Here is a 20,100-nt window from a genome sequence, read left to right as displayed (position 1 = left end):
GCATTTGAGTCTTTTTTTTACTATATCTTTTAGGCATTGCACAGGAACTCACTTCTGAACCTTTGTATTATACAACTATTTTATATTAATTATAGGTGAAATTGGCTCTATTTGGTCTTCAGAGTGCGACCCCCAGTGGACTTCTTTAGCAATAGCAGCTACTTTTATAGAAATGCAGTTTATGTCTTTCTGTCATTTTTAAACTTAGCAAAGTCATCCGGCGGGCTGCAATGGAACCCCCCCACCCCCCACGGGCTGTAGGTTTGACACCCCTGCTTTAACGCATTGCATCATAACGCATTGCATCATAAACCCTTATCAGTAAGGCAAGGTCTCAATGATCGGGTGGCTTTATTGTTCCAATGGCTGGGCCTAAACCGGTTGTCTCTGCACAAAGGTAAGTGAAATATCCTGTGTTGGCATGACTTTGCATTCATGAGGGAAGCTTGTTTACATAAAATACAAATTTTATTTTGAATGAGTCGCTTTAAAAGCAGCTGCACTCTACTGTCGGTCTATATTATTTAAATACAAAAAAAAATGATTTATGCATTTTGCAACTTGTTAAATGATCATGGATTCAGCTCGAGGAAGAAGTCCATCCTGATCATCTTTATAAAGCCCTAACTATTAAATGCTTCTCAGTAGCACTTCAAAGTTCAGTCTTCTCAAGGAATATGTCTACTGTAAGAGCGCTGCAAACATACAAACATACATACGAACATGATAAAATTCTTTCTGGAAACCAGACTAAAAGGCGGAGCATCAATCCAATGTGCAAACCAGTGGTCTGACATTCTTGACCGTGTCTTGACCTGCTTATGGTCATGCTACATGCATATGGTCATGCTACATGCATGCTGACAATCGGCTCTTGGAGCAGAAATAGGTGGGCTTTCAAAATAAAAGCCAAATCGTGGCCTTTTTAAGACAAATGTTACAATAAGATTTAGCAAGTATTACCTTTTAATACAGCATTGATTCATTCATCCTTTATTTACACAGTGGTAGCAGTACATTACGTTTTGCATCCGGGGTGCACGGATTCAGAACAACACGTAAAATGCAATTCACGAATGCCGTGCGAAGCCTGTGTGTAGCGTGCACACACACACACACACACACACCTTCGTCCTTCCTAGTGTGCTATGCCAATAGAAAATGAACATGTCATTTAATAGAGTTGTTAAGCGAGCTGGAGCGGATCAGCTGACACGTGCACCCCCCCCCCCCAGGTCACGCCCACATTCAACAAAGACCACGTCCACACTGAGTCTGAGTGGCAAGAATTTTAGACCGAGGATGAAACGATATGAAGATGTGGAATGTCTCCACAGTCACAGTCACAGTTATTCAGCAGCTCGCTGGGCCCCTTTTTCAAAAGAAGCCGTGTTGACAAAGTTGTTGCAAGGTGAACCTCTGCTGGAATGAAGGAATAACATTAATTGTGCCGGGATCGTGAATGCAATAGGATCACAATGAACGTAATCATTCACGCCTGTTTTGCAAACGGCCGTTGTTAAAAAAAAAAATAAAAAAAAAAGGGAGCGTAAACAGGTTTGCACAATTACATCCTCTCACCAGAGATGGCGACGTCGTTAAGGTTCAGACGGCTGGTGATTGGCGCTGCGGCTCGGCAGGCGATGACGTGCTGCCTTTGCAGGGCAGGGACCTGGACGCGTCGTGTCGATGGTGCGCCGATTACATTCTGTGGATGATCCCTCGGTTCAGCTCACCTGAGGCGGTTGGTAGGATCCAGTCGGGCAGGTTGCCGTGACGCTGCAGCAAGCACCTGTTTGGTGTTGTTTCACTTCTTATTTAGTTTTATTTAACTTACCATGTTTTATGTTTGCCCTTTACTTTTTTAACGTTTTGTTAATTAAACACCCTTTTTTTAAATTCAACAATATTACTGTTTATGGAAATTGTTCATCAGCTTCCATTTTGGAGGTTTCTGGTGCCAAACCAACTCATCTTCCCTTTAATGGGTGTCAACACCTGAATGGAAAAACTCAAGGCAAACCTTCCTACACACTCAAAAATAGAGGTACAAGTTTGTACCTAAATCGGTACAAATGCTTGTCGCAGGGGAGGTACCTTTTTGAGAGACAATTGTGTACCTTCCAGTCCTGGTCCATTTATGTACCTTATCAAATTGTACCAGTTGGAAGAAAACAAGCTCTACTACTAAAATAAAAAGCAGCTTGTTGAGCCTCTGTAATCAGATGAAAGATCTTCACCTTATTTATTGAGAAACTTTTAATCACCTCAGCGACTATTTTTAAAGAATTCAGTAGGACTGTAATCATGAATGCTTGAAATACTACAAGAATAATAATTCCTTGAAATACAATGGGTTCCTCTACGACTAGTCATAGCGAGGACCCTAATTATTCAATTGTTAAGAGCTTTTTTTCTGAAAAATATAATGTGACAGCATTAGCAGAGCATTAGCAGAGCAGTAAGTAATTTCACTATAATGTTTGACAAAAGAAATAAGGAGAATGAATGTAAAGAAAATGAAATCCTACTAATATGATAATATTTCACAATGTTTAGAGAACTGATTCTGTATGAGTGGTGCATTGGGATGGAATTAGTTATCGTTTTTATTTGTATATACAGGTGAAACTCGAAGAATTAGAATATCGTGCAAAAGCTCATTACTTTCAGTAATTCAACTTAAAAGGTGAAACTAATATATTATAGACTCATTATATGCAAAGTGAGATATTTCAATTCTTTATTTGATATCATATTGATTATTATGGCTATATAATATATATATATATATATTACATAGCCTCTATATAATATATATATATATATATATATATATTATATATATAATTAGTTTAACCTTTTAAGTTGATTGAGTGAAAGTAATGAGCTTTTGCACGATATTCTAATTTTTTTTTTAGTTTCACCTGTAGGTCTGTCTTGAAACAAGTTTTCTTTTGATGCAACTTCCCATAAGAAGAGGAAAAATAGTCATTGTAAAATGGATCATAAGAATGCTATTGTCCACAATATATGAAGTTCAAAGACCATCTGAATGAAAGAAACCACACGTAAATAGCTGGTTTTCATTGTATTAATGTCACGCTCATATAATGATGAATCAGCGGAGTCTATTGCGTTCAGTAGCGACGTTTGTGTGTGTGTGTGTGTGTGTGTGTGTGTGAGAGAGAGAGGGGGAAAATTGCTGAGTCACTGTGAGTCTGCAAGCATGCAATAAGAAATAGTGACGTAAATCCCTGCATAGTTACAATCACAAGCAATGTACCAAGATACTACTGTTATTTTTGTCATGTTAGTTGTAATGTCATTGTAAAAACACGTTTCAATGTGAATTTCCAACTTCAGTGAATCCGCTGATTGTTAATTTCAAATAAAGGTTATACGTGAAATTGTTGGGTAAATCTTAAAAGCTTAAATATATTTTAGCGTCAGATTTGCATGGATCTCCTTCCCAAGTGTGACGTTGCACAAACCTGTGGATCCCTGCAGTTAGATGCATGACTCATATTGAATTGGTTTACTTGGTTTACTGGCTGTCAATATTACATCATTTTGCATTGATTTGAAGGTACCTTAAAGAACTGAGCGTGTCACGTGCTTGGATGGGGTGTGAACTAACTTGACTGTCTTGAGTTACACATCTTTGGCAAAAACAAAAGAAATGGGATGAGGCCTAATTCCACCAATCCGGGTGCGAAGCGACTGGAGATTCTTATATAATCAGACATTTCTACACATCGTAGCTTCACTTCTTCCACCTCCCTCAACTCCAGGCTTCCTCTCTCAGACGCAGCACTTCACTCTCCTGCCATGGCCAAGGACATGACTCTGCTGTGGGGCTCCGGCTCTCCTCCCTGCTGGAGGGTCCAGATCGCACTGGAGGAGAAGAAGCTGCAGGGCTACAACCAGACCCTGCTTTCCTTCATGAAGGGAGAGCATAAGTCCAAACAGGTCATGGACATGAATCCCAGGGGACAGGTGAGTGCTCTTTAATGTCAAGATGTAATGCAAATCTTCTTGTAGTCTCAAACTCCTTTTTCATTTTACATATACATATTGTTACCTCACATCTGTATTTCACTGTCTCTTCCTCACAGCTCCCTGCCTTTAAACATAAAGACTACGTCCTGAATGATTCTTACGCTGCGTGCCTGTACCTGGAGGTAAGAACCCCTTCCCTTTTTTTTTTTAAAACTTGCATTCAGCCGTATACCACCATGGAGGTAATAGGCAGTGCGTGCTGTGAACAACGCCTCGTAGACATCAGACACCCTACGCTTCCAGGGGAAAGAGAAACCGGGTTGTTCATAATGCTTCCTCCTTTCTTGTCTCCAAACAACAGAAGCAGTTTGGGGGCCAGGGAGAAAAGCTGGTCCCTGAATGCCCAGCTGAACAAGCGATGACGTACCAGCGCATGTTTGAGGGTCTCGCGCTCATGGACAGAATCTGTACGTGACGGGCAAAATATATTTAACTGATATTTTCAGAAACAAGTGTTTTTTTTTTCTCCAGAGTGGATCCCAGTTAAACCCGTTATGACTCGGCTGATGCTGTTGTCTCTCAGAGGCTTTTTGGGAGCCGCATTGCTTTTGGTAACGCACCACACGCCTCGTTTAAACCTCTGAGACTTTGTGTGTCGTCAGCGTATCTCCTCAGAGGGGCCCGAGACGCACGGCGTGCACTGATGAGCTGTGCGTGCACCGAGGCCATGCGACCGTGCACTAAGATTTAAGTCCACAAGGTTTACCCGCCTTGAAAGAGGTGGTCAGGTCATTGCAATCTCACAAATTGTTGCTTTTTCAGACGAGCTTGCGTTGAAGCCTCAAACTACCAGACTGTTGACTTCACTTTTGGCGGAGAGCTCGCTACATTCCCAAATTATCAACTTGTACGTAATCATAAATAGTTAATATGCTATTTTCTGAAGAGGCAACTTCACATTTGATTTGAGATACTGTCTTGCGGATGTGGCGTAAACTCTTCTTAAATGGAAAATGAAAGCAGTTGGTCCAGGCCCCAAATGCGGGCGCAATTTTTCAACAGCTCATGTAGCTCAGGGTAGATCCGATTTGACAGCAGCCGTCACCACTGACTGCCTTTTTTTGTATTTTTCAGTGACTGTTGTCCAGTACGAGTGGAAGGTCCCCGAGGGAGAGAGACATGACAGTGCTGTGAAGAGAAACCGAGAGGCTCTGACCGCTGAGGTCAAGCTGTGGGAGGGATACCTGAGCAAGGTAAAGCCTGAACCGCCGCGACCCAAGGTGGAAATGACGGGTTTTCTGTTGTCTGTTCGACCAGTTTTCGCTTTTTTAAAAATTCTTTTGTATAATGTTTTGTGATGTAACTGTCTGTCTTCTAGGGACCAGGCCCTTTCCTTGCAGGAAAGAAGTTTTCACTGGCTGATGTGACCGTTTACCCGAACATCGCTTTTCTCTTCCGTTTTCAGTACGTTGGATCAAATCAATGCAACGATTTACAAAAACAAAATGCATTCGTAAATGGAAGTTCACGTCAACCTTTCTCCCTCCTTTTAGGTTATGTGAAGAACGTTACCCTAAACTGGCAGCTTACTACAACTCCCTGAAGGAAAGACCCAGCATCAAAACCAGCTGGCCTCCTACCTGGAAGGAGACCCCAGAGGAAACGGGCATGATGAAGGACATCTGAGAGTCAAACCTGCTTCAGCTGACACACAGGGTTCCGGTTATGAGACCTGCACCCTCTCCATGCACTACTCTAGCTGGCTGCACTTTTTAAAGAAATATGCATTTGCTGTAGTTATTACATTGCCGAAAATAAATTGTCTGGCTTAAACTCACGATCCTTTTTTGTGTTCTAAGCAGAAATAAATCTTGGCTTTCAACTTTCCAGTGCGTTTGATTTCATTTCATAGTCACTGTCGGTTTCCATGGCATTATATTTGAATCTAATCTTCATCCGATCCAATCAGAGCTGGCCGATGTGCTGGCTGACACTCAGCCCGAATATCGATGAAGTGTTTCGAGGTGATAGTCATGACCCACATCAAGAAGGTGAGCCCAGACATCGTGGTGCCGCCGCTGCAAACCTTCCTCTGTGGAAGAAAACAAGCTTTCCTACTAAAATAAAAAGCAGCTCGTTGAGGCTTTGTAATCAGATGAAAGATCTTCACCTCATTTACCGGGGAATTTTAAATCACCTCAGCTGCTATTTTTTAAATAATTCAGTGGGACTGTAGTCATGAATGCTTGAAATACTACGACATTGAAAAAAATAGGAAAAAAACAGAATTCAGATTGAAATACTCCAACATTAAAATGGATCAGAAAGAATAATGAAATAAATTATTAAATTGTAAAGAGCTATCTTTCAGACTGAAACATAATGTGACAGCACAACTTGGGTGACAGAGCAGAGTAGTTCACTTCACTATAATGTTTATTTAAAAGGAGAATGCAATAGATGAAAAAAAAATCACACTAATATTGGTTGTCTTCTTCCATCAGTGCAGTTTCACTTTCTGCAAAAGTGCACTGTGTGTGACGTCAGCAGCAGTCGCTCAGCTCATGCACAGGCAGCAGCTCGCCGGAGAGAGAAGTGCACACATCATTATTTGAGTTAGGTTGCTTGTTCAATAAAATAGCCCGGAGGAAAAATATGCATTGTAAAATGTGTCAAAAGAATCACATTGCTGATCCTGGCGAGTCCACAATGTATGACGTTCAAAGACCAGCTGAATGAAAAGAAACAACATATAAATGGAAGCATGTATGTAAAATACTGGTTTTCCGGCTCATATAATGACACATCGGTCTATTGCATTCAGTAGATTCACTAGATTATTTACTTTCAACTACCAGAGCTGGTTCGCTGTGTGCAGGGGTGAGTGAAAACTGCTGAGTCACTGTGAGTCTGCAAGCACGCAACAAGAAATAGTGAAGCAAATCCCCGCTACGATGGTTAAAATTATAAGCAATGCACTAATATACTATTTACGTAGCTTTCCACAGGTGTGTTATTTTTGTCGTGTTAGTTCAAATGTCATTGAAAAAACACGTTTCAATTTCACCAACTTCCGTAAATCCGCTGATCGTTGATGACAAATCGAGGTTATTGATGTAATTGTTGGGTAAATCTCCTTCAGTACGCTTTAATATATATTTATATATAAATATATATATATATTTTAGCATCAGATTCGTTTGTTTTTGTGTGCGTGCATGATCTCACATTCCGTTGTCATCTGATATCAAAGAGTAAACGCAAAGCAAGATAAGTATCTCCTTCCCAAGTGTGACGTGCGCAAACCTGTGGATCCTTGCAGCTAGATGCATGACTCGTATTGAATTGGTTTACTAATTTGACAGAAATACGCTGGCTGTCAATATTACATCATTTTGCATTGGTTTGAAGGTACCTTAAAGAACTAAGCGTGTCACGTGCTTGGATGGGGTGTGAACTAACTTGACTGTCTTGAGTTACACATCTTTGGCAAAAACAAAAGAAATGGGATGAGGCCTAATTCCACCAATCCGGGTGCGAAGCGACTGGAGTTTCTTATATAATCAGACATTTCTACACATCGTAGCTTCACTTCTTCCACCTCCCTCAACTCCAGGCTTCCTCTCTCAGACGCAGCACTTCACTCTCCTGCCATGGCCAAGGACATGACTCTGCTGTGGGGCTCCGGCTCTCCTCCCTGCTGGAGGATCCAGATCGCACTGGAGGAGAAGAAGCTGCAGGGCTACAACCAGACCCTGCTTTCCTTCATGAAGGGAGAGCATAAGTCCAAACAGGTCATGGACATGAATCCCAGGGGACAGGTGAGTGCTCTTTAATGTCAAGATGTAATGCAAATGTTCTTGTAGTCTCAAATCGCTGTTTCCTTCTGTGCAGGCCTCCTTTTATGTTACCTTACATCTGTATTTCACTGTCTCTTCCTCACAGCTCCCTGCCTTTAAACATAAAGACTACGTCCTGAATGAGTCCTACGCTGCGTGCCTGTACCTGGAGGTAAGAACTTTTTAAAACATGCATTCAGCCGTTTACCACCATGAGAAGGGCGTGTTGTGAACAAGACATCAGACACCCTACCCTTCCTGGGGAAAAGAAACCGGAGCAACCCGCAGCTATTCATAATGCTTCCTCCTTTCTTGTCTCCAAACAACAGAACCAGTTTGGAGGCCAGGGAGAAAAGCTGGTCCCTGAATGCCCAGCTGAACAAGCGATGATGTACCAGCGCATGTTTGAGGGTCTCACGCTCAACCAGAAAATGGGTACGTTGCTTCTGACAGGCAAAGAATTTAACCAACGTTTTTAGAAACAAATGTCTTTGTGGATCCCAGTTAAACTCGATGACTTGGCTGATGCTGTTGTCTCTCGGAGGCCTTGTGGGACTTTGAACTCGATGGCTCTTGGGCAACACGCCGAGCCGCCTCGTTTAACGAATCCTCTGAGACTTTGTGTCGTCAGCGTATCCCCTCAGAGGGACGCACGGCGTGCACTAATGAGCTGTGCGTCTGCTTAATTGAGCCTTGCAACCATGCATTTGAGATTAAGCCCATGAGGTTCACCCCCTATAAAAGAGTTATTGTAGTCACACGAAGGATTACATTTTCAGACCAGCTGCAATCTCATTTGTCACAATCAACTTAAACATAAATGTAAATTGGTAATATATATATTTTTTTTTTGAATGGGCGGCTTCAAACTTTATTTGAGCTGTTGTCTTCAATTCAAACGGATGTGTTGCATGAACTTTTCCTAAATGACCCACCGTGCTCAAATTCCTGGAAAATAAAAGCAGAAATTGGTGCAGGCCCAAATGTGGGCGTGGCACTTTAGCGCCTGTTGTGAGGGTAGATGTGTTTTGATAGCAGCCGTCACAACTGACTGCCCTTTTTTTTTTTTTTGCACAGCGGAGGTTATCTACTACGAGTGGAAGGTCCCCGAGGGAGAGAGACATGACAGTGCTGTGAAGAGAAACCGAGAGGCTCTGACCGCTGAGGTCAAGCTGTGGGAGGGATACCTGAGCAAGGTAAAGCTGAACCGCGACCCAAGGTGGAAATGACGTGTTTTCTGTTGTCTGTTCTACCCTTTTTTTCGAAAATGGTGCCATAACTCTTTCTGTCTTCTAGGGACCAGGCCCTTTCCTTGCAGGAAAGACCTTTTCACTGGCTGATGTGACTGTTTACCCGAGCATCGCTTATCTCTTCCGTTTCCAGTATGTGGATTAAATCCGAGCAAATGTTCTAAGCGGATTTACAAAATGCATTTGTAAATTGAACTATTTTTTCTTTTTTTTTCCCCCCTTTTAGGTTATGTGAAGAACGTTACCCTAAACTGGCAGCTTACTACCACTCCCTGAAGGAAAGACCCAGCATCAAAACCAGCTGGCCTCCTACCTGGCTGGAGACTCCAGATGAAACGGGCAAGCTGAAAGACATCTGAGAGTCAAACCTGCTTCAGCTGACACACGGGAACCGTTCCTGTTATGAGATCTGTACCCTCTCCTTGCATAGCACTACTCTAGCTGGCTCCACTTTTTGTATGCGTTTGCTGTGACTATTCCATTGCAGAAAATGGATTGCGTTTAACTAATTTTTGTGCACTTAACAAAAATAAACTTTGGCTTTCATCTTTCCATGCGTTTGATTTAATTTCAAGTCATTGTCTGTTTCCCTTCTAATATATTTTAAAGTCCCCCTCAAAAATAAGGTTCTGTTCGACACCATTACTTTTCACCATCAGTACCTTAATGACCGGTTTAGTCCTTCATGAAAATCCATCTGGGGGACAAGCAAATTTTAATCCACACTTAATAAAACCCTATACTAAAAGTACAATTCATAAGCTGCTGAAGTTAGAATTGTGGTGGCAATGAGCGACGCTATCAAGCAATGACCAGATTCACCATGCCCGGAAAAACGACTTCCACATGAAACCCTTCTGAAAACGGTCACAGACTAAAAGCAATTAGTTGCCACATTGTTTTGCAGATGTTGATTTTGTATCTGGACTTTGAAAAGGTTGAAAAACCTGAAGTCAAGGCTGCGGTGTGACGTCCTCTTAAATTAAAGCATAAATAGCGGTGTTTGGTGAATCCTCACTGAACTCTGAACCGAAGATGGAAACCCATCGGATTTTAGGCATTCTGCTGTCTATCTGCAGCCTCTCCCTTGGTCAAGGTAATACAGTGAAGTATTGTAATTCCACCACGTACTGTAGATGTAGTAGGATGTACTGTATGAATATATTTGTTTTCTATTTTTTTTTAGAATGTAGACAACAGCTTCTGGAAAATGTAGATTTCCCTGGATCAGACATTCAATTTGTCTTCTCTCCTGATGTTGATCACTGTCAGCAACTTTGCACCCAGCACCCGGCCTGTCTCTTCTTTTCCTTTCTTCGTGCTGACTGGACCCGAGACAACAAGTACAGAACGAGCGTTTTCATAAAACAAGGCGGTGGAAATAAGACTCAGAAAATGCACCACAATAACAAACTCCAACCTACTGTGTCAAGAAATGCATTACGTTAATTTAAATAAGAACTACCACACACTAGTAGTAAAAAGAAAAATAAAAATGTCTGAAAGGTTTTTGCAGGCCTAGATTCGAGGGATTATTTTCTTATATATATTTTAGCATTAATCTCTGATAACTATAACTGAGATCACATTTGCCTTCAGTTTTCCTTACACAAAGTTTGTAGTTTGTACTGTGTAGTATACGGGTGGAAGGGTAGGGGGAGCTAAGGCGTGTACAGTTGGTTTGAATTTGCAACCCCACCACTAGATGCCACTAGATAGTTTACACAGATGAACTCAAAGACACACAAACACAAAACTTCTGCTTTTCTCTGCAGGAACTTTTACTGCTACCTCAAGACCAGTTCCTCTGGAGAGCCCAATGTGCGGAATCCGGTGCAGGGGATCACCTCTGGATTTTCTCTCAAACCCTGCAGCCCAGATTCAAGTAGGGTCGCAATTATTTAGAACCGTTACGCAGACTTTTAGTTAATTTGCAAATATGGATGTTCAATAAACATTGTTATGCAATACAATTACAAGTGTAATTTCATTTATTAAAGGGTAACACACAAAAAATGATTTGTAGAATATAATCTTAACTTCAGTAACGTGTTATAACGCTTTAGAACCCTAATCAAGTTCACAGGTTAACTAGTAATCTGTAACCTATTGGATTTCTAAGTACATTTCTACTCTCTTCTGTATTATTTATTGATCCATGACACACTCTCCTTCACTCTCTCTGTCTGCCAGAGCCTTGTCTGCCTCAGATGTACCCGGGCCTGGACTTCCCAGGTGCTGACTACAAAACCTTCTTTACAGAAGATGCTGAGGAGTGTCGCAGGGCCTGCACACAGGACCCTGCCTGTCAGTTTTTCACTTTCATAAATGATGTCTTCACACCTGAGAGGATCAGGTGTGCAATTAAGCGATGTCACACTGGTGGTGAAATGAAAATGTATCTGCTCTGTAATTGTTGTACACGGTTGGTTTAATTCAGACAGCAAGGGGGAAGCTTTGCTCCTGCAACACCAGGGTGGTCACATGGTCATACAATTACCTGAGTATGCAATTTCTTTTTAATTTTAGGTACAAGTGCCACCTTAAATTCAGCTGGTCAGTGCCAACACTTCCAATTGTTGAAAGAAAAGCTGGTGTAGTGTCTGGATTCTCCAACAAGGCAGAACCACCTCAAGGGAGCAAACCAGGTACAAAAACAATCATAGCGAAAGCATTTTAAATAAAGTCTGCAGATGCAGTGGATGTTCTCCTAATGTGTTACCAATGTTTTGTTCAGTATGTCAGGGAAAGCTTTTTCCAAACACCGACATCCCAGGAAATGACGTATTGGTTCTTCTTGCTGCCTCCCCTGGACACTGTCAGAATCTGTGCTCTGCTCACACAGTCTGCACCTTCTTCTCTTTTGTCAGGTTGTCAAACATGTTTTTCTTATTAGACAATCTGATTTATTTCAGTCAGAATATGTTCTTGAATCTCAAAATATAGACATTTTCCTTTTAGGGCTCAAGTTTTCTGTATTTTGCAGTAAAGACTTCAAATGTTACCTGAAGGTAAACAACGATGCAATGATTCTCAAAGCAAAAGATGGAATCACATCTGGACGACCAGCAGACTTTTGTCAGTCAGATAACAGTATGTATTATCCATCAACATTGACATTCATTATCCACACTAGTTATTTGGTTAAACCCCTGTCTTTTCAGTTTTGGGAATTGTCTTCATAATAGGGAATGGACTGTAAACTGTGAAACAGGTTAACACTTCCCTCAGGAGGAAGCACACCGCTGTGGTCTTGTTTGCATTATAAAGTTATTTATTCTTAGCAGTTAGAACAATTAACAATCAATGCACTGGGCTATAAGTCCAAATCTAATACTTTTATGGGATATAAGAAAATCATTTGACTGATATGTTATTGCAAAGCCAAACATGTCATGCTTTGTCTCTATCATAAAAAGACAATATTCACTTTCAGAAATTGCATACAAATCTACTATAACACCGTATGTGTCGTTGAATTAACAACTATTTTAGATTTGGTATTTAAGAAATATTTTACAACAACTGGAACCATTCAGCAACTTCATCCTTCTATCCTTTCAGTTTATTGATGGTGAAGTATTTCTGTAGTTCAGCAGTCTGACCTTGTTCCTCTCTGCTTCCAGGCTGGGTTAACGTTGCTCATGAAGGAGTTGATTTCAATGGTAGTGACATTCGCTTTGAACTGATGGATGATGCGGCCACTTGTCAGAGGACCTGTAATGAGGATGCAAACTGCCAGTTCTACACATATGTCCAGGCAGACTTCCATGACAGCGTTTACAGGTACATTAACCTTTATGCATGCAAACCTGCAAACACAAATAATTTCCATTTAAAAAATAAAATTGTTCCAACAACATTATTAAAATGCTGTTCTTGTGTTTTAGGCGCCGCTGCTACCTCAAGCGTGCCATCACCATGCCCGCTCCTCCTAAAGTCACCAAACTGGCCAATGCTGTATCAGGCTTCCAACTGAGGAACTGCCTGTGAATTGCTCCAGAAACACAAAAAGATATTGTTGTTTTGGTCTTTAATATGGCCACTTGATCTGTTGTTCAGTTCAGTTGACATTTCAAGCTGTACATGATTCTTTGTGTCTAAGCAATAGCAATAAATGAACACTAGTTTGATTTGAACCTTCTTTGATCATTTGGAAGTCAGTATTCACACTGTAAAGGTGTGGATTTAAATCTTGATGTTGAAAAAGTAAACACACAAGAGGTCAATGTCTGTGTGACCTCCTCTCAAATGAATGGATAAACAGCTTTGATTCAGGAATCCTCGCTGAACTCAGAACTGTAGATGGAAACAAATTGAATTTGAAGGTTTCTGCTGTCTATCTGCAGCCTCTTTCAGTCACGGTAATGTATTAAGTATTGTAATTTTATCACTTTTATGTAGAAGGATGTACTGTATATTAATCTTTCTGTTTTCCATTTATATTGAATGTAGACAAACATTCTGCAGGATGTAGATCTCTCTGCAAAAGACATCCACTTTTTTAGGTATCTAAGGTGTTCTAAGGGTTCTGAAAACCAGAGGCAGTTTGGACTAACTGCCAGAGGGTGGAGTTGCCACAGTATGGCGAAACCTCCCTTTCCTTCTCTGTTTGCGAGACTTACCAGTTTTTCCGGGTGCTGCCTCTAAATCTGCATCACAGAGAGGCAAGGCACTGATTTTCTGAAAGCGGCTCCTCCGCCTCTTTAGCTTGAGTTCTGGTCACTGCAATGTTACATCTGGTCTGGAATTCAACAACTCAAAACACACAGGTCTCAAACAAGCACAGCAGTACATGGTAGATTATCAGTAAAAACAATGTTTAGGAGGTAGGTTTGCCCTTACACCTTAAAGTGCATGTCTGCTATTGGGTAGGGCTTTTCACCTCAGTGAACTGAGCAAACAGGAATAGTCTCATTCATGCTAATGATATTTGGTGATACACAATGTTTGTGTAATAGGGTCTGATCAATGCCTGAATCCATGCAGGTCTATTTTAACTTCAGTTTCAACACTCATTGGCACACAAAAAAATTTGAGTTACTTTGGAGTTTTTGGGGTGCATTAGTTTTATATGTCCTTCAATTCAACATACAGTAGATAACAAATTAGCATTTTGGTAGGGAGGTTGGAGGCCAACTAGCGTGCTGATTTTCCCTCATGGAGGCCTTACTCACTAGCTTTTCTGGGCACCCTCACCCCTGCAGTAGTCTTGGTCTGTTCCATTACCTTCCTCTATAGCTCTCTGTGAGAGATTTGCTAATGTTGAGTCATTCTGTTGTATTTAAACATCATTGTTGGGGATTCTGAAAACCAAAGGCAGTGTGGGCTAACTGCTACAGGGTGGGATTGCCACAGTATTACATAACTTCCCTTTCCTTCTCTTACGGGTTTTTCAAGGTGCGGTCTCCAAATCTGCATCAGAGAAATATCAGGGAGTGTCTGAAAGGGCTCCTCCACTTCTTTAATTTGAGTTCTCGTCAATGCAACGTTGCAACAAAACATGTGCTGTTACATTTGTGGCTGCAATTGAATAATTCTTACAAAGGTCGGTCTTGACTAAGCACAGCAGTACATGGTAGATTATCAGTAACACCAATGTTTAGGAGGTAGGTTTGCCCTTGCACCTGCTGTTAGGTAGGGCTTTTCATTCCTGTGAACAGAGAAAACAGGGATAGTCTCATTTATTTATGTGGTGATACACAATGTTTGTGTGATAGGGTCTGATCACTGCCTGAATCCATGCAGGTCTATTTCAACTTCAGTTCCAACACTTTTTTTAACACCAATCTTGTGGAACGAATCATCAAGTTACAAGAAAACAGGTATTAATTCCAAACAGTTCATTTTCCCAAACATTCAATAACAAACATTTACCAAGAAATCAATTGGCCCGAGTTACAGGGCCCCAATAAAAGATGTCAACAAAAAATAAATCTTAAACTAAGGTTAACAGAGCAAGATATTCACTTGATTACCGACTCACACCCTGAAACTCAAAAATATAGTGGCTGAACAAACCAACCAAAGCATAAAGGGAGGGAAAACCAAAGATATGCACCACAAGGTGACACAACCCCTCCACAATCCCCCCGTGCTGTTGGTAGGGTCCTCAAGCCTCTTGCATAAAAGCAGACACACCCCTTTAGTCCCATCTTTTTTTTTTCCAACGAGGAAAGGAACTCAGCTACCAGGTAACTTCAATTGAGGAGCTGTGGCCACCACACGCGGAATCTGTTCTTGTATGACCTGTACTTATTCCTTGCATTGGACTATTCTAGCTGGCTGCCCTTTTTATGAAATAAGCATTTGCTCTGGTTATTCATTCGAGGAACATAAATTGAGTTGCTTAAACTTCTGGACTGTTTTGTGCTCTCAACAAAGATGAACTTTGGCTTTCAGCGTTTGGTTTAATTTCAAAGTAGTTGCTGTCGGTTCCCATGCCAAGCGATTTGACTGTAGTCTTCAAAAGGTGTCCCCCTCAGAATGTTCTTTTAATATTTCCAAGTCCAAGAGGTGGCATCACACTGCACAAACTAAACTTTTCAAATTTTGATATGAGAACCACAATATTTTTTCTCAAATTGGTCTGTTTTTGGTGCCATTACTTTTCATCAGTACCTTTTTTGTGGTGGCCTGCTTCCTGACTCGCATGTTTGTTCCAGTACAAAACCCTCCAGATTTTTGTTCTTTCACTTTGGTTAATGAAAATTATTTGTTTCTTTGGTCGACAAATACAATGGTGTATTGTATAGTGTAGACAGGCTAAGAGTTAACGTGAGGTCAAACAAAGGGTTGCGCTGATGTCAATACAAAAGCCCGCCCCTGTGACTCGGTCCCACCCCTTTTTATCTGCTGATCCACGTCAGGTGAATCTAATAAATCAAAGTTATTTCAAATGTTAACCTAAAATACATTGACTGAATACCCATAATTCCTACCGACAAAACAATATTTGTAACAAAATATGGGTCAAACAGCCTTAATGACCTGTTCAGTGCTTCATGCGCGTAAAGCACATTGAACAATAATTCCAGGGGACAAGCAATGTTTCAGTCTGATCCGTACAACCTATTACTAAAAACGTTATACCTTTTTGGAAAAAGAAACCAATCTGTTTTCAGGACTCCTTCCTCAACTCGGAACTGAAGATGGAAACTCGTATAATTTTAGGGGTTCTTCTGTCTATCTGCAGCCTCTCCCTTAGTCAAGGTAATTCATTGCAGTATTGTAATCACACCACTTGTATGTAGTAGGATGTACTATTAATATATTTGTTTTCTATTCATTTAGAATGTAGACGACAACTTCTGGAGGATGTAGATTTCCCTGGATCAGACATCCAATTTGTCTTCTCTCCCGATGTTGATCACTGTCAGCAACTTTGCACCCAGCACCCGGCCTGTCTCTTCTTCACCTATCTCCCTGCTGAGTGGACCCAAGACAACAGGTACAGAACAGTGTGCCAACACATTTTTGAAATACTTTGAAAATGCACCAAAAAAACAAACTCCAAACTACTGTTGCAAGACATTAGGAAAATGGTTATGGCCGTTGAAATCACTGCGGTAATCTATGCAAATATTGTGGCCTTGTTTTCGACTCAGACAATGCATATCAAAAACTAACTCTTAACTATACTCAGTTAACGTAACTTTATTTACTTCTGGTGTAGTTTGACCAGAGACCGAGATGGTAGTTGAAGCTGGGGAAAGCTTTTTTGCATTAGAAGTAAAACAAACGGAATAACGTAGCAGAGGATTTCCTCATTTGTCAATCAGAAGGTGGACAGGTGGCCACTTTAGGACTGACGGTGCCTGGAACATGTTGGTAGCTTCTAGGCTACTTCTATCTTAACATCTACTCTGTGGCAGATGATTTTAAGAGGGTCACCACTGCTTCCCTAAAAGACATTGGTTTAGAACACGTCCTGGGATAAGAATCAAATCTTACCTCAGTTAATTGGTTGCCTCTACATAGAGCACAACACCTTTTGAAAGGGCACGTGATAACGTCAAAAACACAACCTCTGCTTTCTCTGCAGGAACTTCTACTGCTACCTCAAGACCAGTTTGTCTGGAGAGCCTGATGTGCAGAATCCGGTGCAGGGGGTCACCTCTGGATTTTCTCTCAAGCCCTGCAACCCAGATCCCAGTAGGTTCACAATTATTTTGAACTGGGCAGACTTTTTGGTTATTTGCAATTTTGGAAGTTAAATAAACAGGGTAAAAACAAAACAATTTTGGGTACAAACTTATGAAATAAACTTGTAGAATCATTCATGATGATCTCAACATGGTAAAGCCTGTATAAACCTAATACATTTCAAAGGGTAATAGTCAATTGAATTTCTCAGTACATAGGCATACTTTATTGATCCATGACCACACTCTCCTTCACTCTCTCTGTCTGCCAGAGCCTTGTCTGCCTCAGATGTACCCTGACCTGGACTTCCCAGGTGCTGACTACAGAGCCTTGTTTACAGAAGATGCTGAGGAGTGTCGCAGGGCCTGCACACAGGACCCTGCCTGTCAGTTTTTCACTTTCCTAAATGAAGTCTTCACACTAGAAAACTTCAGGTAAACTCAAATTTACAGATGGCACACTGATAGTGACATCAAATGTATCAGTAAGGTTGGTTAATTCCGACATGGAGGAAGCGTTTCTCCTGCAACACCAGGGTGGTGACATGCTGGCTTCCCAATTACCTGAGTATGCAATTTCTTTTTACTTTTAGGTACAAGTGCCACCTTAAATTCAGCTGGTCAGTGCCAACACTTCCAATTGTTGAAAGAAAAGCTGGTTTAGTGTCTGGATTCTCCAACAAAGTAGGAGCATTTCAGGAGGGCAAACCAGGTACAAAATAGGTCATAGCAAAAGCATTTTGAATAAAGTCTTCAGATGCAATGATTGTTCTCCTAATGTGTTACCAATGTTTTGTTCAGTATGTCAGGGAAAGCTTTTTCCAAACACCGACATCCCAGGAAATGACGTATTGGTTCTTCCAGCTGCCTCTCCTGAACACTGTCAGAATCTGTGCTCTGCTCACACAGTCTGCGCCTCCTTCACTTTTGTCAGGTACTCAAACCGTTTTTCTCTAGACAATCTGATCTATTTCGGTCAGATCCATTCGCAAATCTCAAAATATACACATTTTCCTTTAGGGTTTCATTTTAATGCCAACTTTTTTTGTTTGTTGCAGTAATGACTTCAATTGTTACCTGAAGGAAAATGAGAATGCAATGATTCTCAAAGAAAAAGATGGAGTTGTATCTGGACTACCGGCACGCTTCTGTTGGCCAGATAACAGTATGTATTAATCATTAAAACTTTGAGAAGACACTTTTAGTAGACCATCACAGACCACGGGCACTGTATGGAGTGACCAATGCAATGATTTTAGGCCATATATTGCCCCATAGCAAAGGATTACTCACTATAGGCCTCACTTAGTCAATGATAACAACTTTTAAGTTGATGCTACATAGATATTGCTGATTTGCCAATCCTAGTTAGTGTGTGAAAATGTTAGTTACTGTTGGACAGGTGACTCTGAAGGGTGGCTCCTGTCATCAGTGGGTGAATGACATGAAGTGCTTTGAGTTGTTGGAAGTCTAGAAAAGCAATACAGTTCAGTCCATTTGTCTATTAACTATTTAGATTTGCTTATTAGGCAATATTTTATAACCACTTTAACATTCAGTAGTATTTCTGTAGTCCAGCCAGCAGTCTGACCTTGTTCCCCTCGACCAGGCTGGGTTAACGTTGCTCTCGAAGGAGTAGATTTCCCTGGAAGTGACATTCGCAATGAACCGATCGATGACTCAGCCTCTTGTCAGAGGACCTGCAATGAGGATGCTAACTGCCAGTTCTACACCTATCTCACGGCAGACTTCCCCGACATTAATTTCAGGTACAGCCACTTTTATGCATGCATTCATGCAAACCTGCATTACCACAAATTTATATATTTGAAATAAAATGTTTAAACAATCCATTTTCAAAATGCATTTTTAAGATTCTGTTGATCTTGTGTTTTAGGCGCCGCTGCTTCCTCAAGCGTGCCATCACCATGCCCGCTCCTCCTGAAGTCGCCAAAGTGGACAATCTTGTATCAGGCTTCCAACTGAGGAACTGCGTGTGAATTGATACAGAAACACAGACGCTGTTTTTAATATGGCCACTTGATCTGTTGTTCCTGAAATCAGTTGACTGCATTTTAAGCTGCAAATGATTTTTTTTTTGTGTGTAAACAAGCGCAATAAAATATGGAACATTTGTTTGCTTTTAACTTGCTTTATTTATTTGTAAGTCAGTATTCACAGTGAAATTCTGAAGATTGTCATGTAGTCTGCAACATGAGAGTGGATTTAAATCTAGATGTTAAGTCAATAAACCACCGGTCAACGTCAATGACCTGTCTACTTTATCTTTGCGCTAACTGGACCCATGAAAAAAAGGTAAAGAACAATACATTTTGGACTCAGAAAATGCATCAGTTAACTCAGTCCAGCCTATCGTCACAAGAAAATAACTTAAGAACTACCATACAGTAAAAGTTAAGACTCCTTTTTGAATGTCTTTTGCAGCCGAAACTGTCAAAATATTATAGCATATGTGTCAAACTAATGGCCCACGGTCCATATCCGGCCCCTGAATGAATTATCTTTGGCCCGCATGATCAAATTTATTTGCTATTGAAGCTGGCCTGCCGGTATATTGCACGCATTACCATAATACTAATCCCACAAGGCACTCTCCGTGTGTCGTTGCCAAAGCGCGTTTTAGTCTATTACATACCGCTTGTGTCAACTTTCGTTGTGTAACTTTTTTTTTGTGGTTTTTCCCATAAAATGAGAATCCGAAGCGTAGCCGCTAAACTGGAAGTACATAGATTTTCACAGTAAGAATCGACGCAACTGTCTGTAATGACGGCGGTTACCAGGGTAACGAGAAAAGTTAATTAACGGATATAAATAATCCTGGTCTGACGGGATGTGTTAGCAGCA

The 20,100-nt window shown here is 41.0% G+C and overlaps 4 protein-coding genes across 4 annotated transcripts; all 4 read left to right on the top strand.

Moving 5' to 3' along the window:
* Nucleotides 1-3,548: 3,548 nt before the first annotated feature.
* LOC119219654 (glutathione S-transferase A-like) lies at nt 3,549-5,888 on the top strand. Its single transcript, XM_037474970.2, has 6 exons — nt 3,549-3,999; nt 4,119-4,184; nt 4,364-4,469; nt 5,137-5,255; nt 5,381-5,466; nt 5,556-5,888. The coding sequence occupies exons 1-6, from the start codon at nt 3,832-3,834 to the stop codon at nt 5,686-5,688; spliced, it is 678 nt and encodes a 225-aa protein (XP_037330867.2). The 5' UTR covers nt 3,549-3,831; the 3' UTR covers nt 5,689-5,888.
* A 1,623-nt stretch (nt 5,889-7,511) lies between these two features.
* On the top strand, nt 7,512-9,643 carry LOC119219653 (glutathione S-transferase A-like). Its single transcript, XM_037474969.2, has 6 exons — nt 7,512-7,823; nt 7,948-8,013; nt 8,171-8,276; nt 8,919-9,037; nt 9,138-9,223; nt 9,318-9,643. The coding sequence occupies exons 1-6, from the start codon at nt 7,656-7,658 to the stop codon at nt 9,448-9,450; spliced, it is 678 nt and encodes a 225-aa protein (XP_037330866.2). The 5' UTR covers nt 7,512-7,655; the 3' UTR covers nt 9,451-9,643.
* Nucleotides 9,644-10,033: 390 nt separating this feature from the next.
* LOC119219646 (plasma kallikrein-like) lies at nt 10,034-13,183 on the top strand. The gene is made up of 9 exons (XM_062558434.1): nt 10,034-10,187; nt 10,278-10,434; nt 10,867-10,976; nt 11,285-11,447; nt 11,621-11,739; nt 11,829-11,961; nt 12,078-12,184; nt 12,718-12,877; nt 12,982-13,183. Exons 1-9 carry the CDS (start codon nt 10,127-10,129, stop codon nt 13,082-13,084), a joined length of 1,113 nt encoding a protein of 370 aa, XP_062414418.1. The 5' UTR covers nt 10,034-10,126; the 3' UTR covers nt 13,085-13,183.
* Nucleotides 13,184-15,251: 2,068 nt separating this feature from the next.
* On the top strand, nt 15,252-19,373 carry LOC119219651 (coagulation factor XI-like). The gene is made up of 10 exons (XM_037474966.2): nt 15,252-15,285; nt 16,216-16,303; nt 16,385-16,541; nt 17,136-17,245; nt 17,508-17,670; nt 17,829-17,947; nt 18,037-18,169; nt 18,294-18,400; nt 18,845-19,004; nt 19,133-19,373. The coding sequence occupies exons 2-10, from the start codon at nt 16,243-16,245 to the stop codon at nt 19,233-19,235; spliced, it is 1,113 nt and encodes a 370-aa protein (XP_037330863.2). The 5' UTR covers nt 15,252-15,285; nt 16,216-16,242; the 3' UTR covers nt 19,236-19,373.
* Nucleotides 19,374-20,100: the final 727 nt, after the last annotated feature.

The sequence above is a fragment of the Pungitius pungitius genome, chromosome 17 (genome assembly GCF_949316345.1).
Source record: "Pungitius pungitius chromosome 17, fPunPun2.1, whole genome shotgun sequence".
NCBI lineage: Eukaryota > Metazoa > Chordata > Actinopteri > Perciformes > Gasterosteidae > Pungitius > Pungitius pungitius.
Note: the sequence above shows the minus strand (reverse complement) of the source record. Positions and strands in the feature narration are given on the sequence as shown.

Excerpts from the sequence above, each read along its gene's own strand:
- LOC119219651 (XM_037474966.2), top strand. The coding sequence starts at position 16,243 with ATGGAAACTCGTATAATTTTAGGGGTTCTTCTGTCTATCTGCAGCCTC. Across the intron at positions 17,246-17,507 it reads GCCCTGCAACCCAGATCCCA|AGCCTTGTCTGCCTCAGATG; the intron begins GTAGGTTCACAA and ends TCTGTCTGCCAG. Across the intron at positions 18,170-18,293 it reads GCCTCCTTCACTTTTGTCAG|TAATGACTTCAATTGTTACC; the intron begins GTACTCAAACCG and ends TGTTTGTTGCAG.
- LOC119219653 (XM_037474969.2), top strand. The coding sequence starts at position 7,656 with ATGGCCAAGGACATGACTCTGCTGTGGGGCTCCGGCTCTCCTCCCTGC. Across the intron at positions 8,014-8,170 it reads CTGCGTGCCTGTACCTGGAG|AACCAGTTTGGAGGCCAGGG; the intron begins GTAAGAACTTTT and ends TCCAAACAACAG. Across the intron at positions 9,038-9,137 it reads GGGAGGGATACCTGAGCAAG|GGACCAGGCCCTTTCCTTGC; the intron begins GTAAAGCTGAAC and ends TCTGTCTTCTAG.
- LOC119219654 (XM_037474970.2), top strand. The coding sequence starts at position 3,832 with ATGGCCAAGGACATGACTCTGCTGTGGGGCTCCGGCTCTCCTCCCTGC. Across the intron at positions 4,000-4,118 it reads ACATGAATCCCAGGGGACAG|CTCCCTGCCTTTAAACATAA; the intron begins GTGAGTGCTCTT and ends TCTTCCTCACAG. Across the intron at positions 5,256-5,380 it reads GGGAGGGATACCTGAGCAAG|GGACCAGGCCCTTTCCTTGC; the intron begins GTAAAGCCTGAA and ends TCTGTCTTCTAG.
- LOC119219646 (XM_062558434.1), top strand. The coding sequence starts at position 10,127 with ATGGAAACCCATCGGATTTTAGGCATTCTGCTGTCTATCTGCAGCCTC. Across the intron at positions 10,435-10,866 it reads GACTGGACCCGAGACAACAA|GAACTTTTACTGCTACCTCA; the intron begins GTACAGAACGAG and ends TTTTCTCTGCAG. Across the intron at positions 12,878-12,981 it reads TTCCATGACAGCGTTTACAG|GCGCCGCTGCTACCTCAAGC; the intron begins GTACATTAACCT and ends CTTGTGTTTTAG.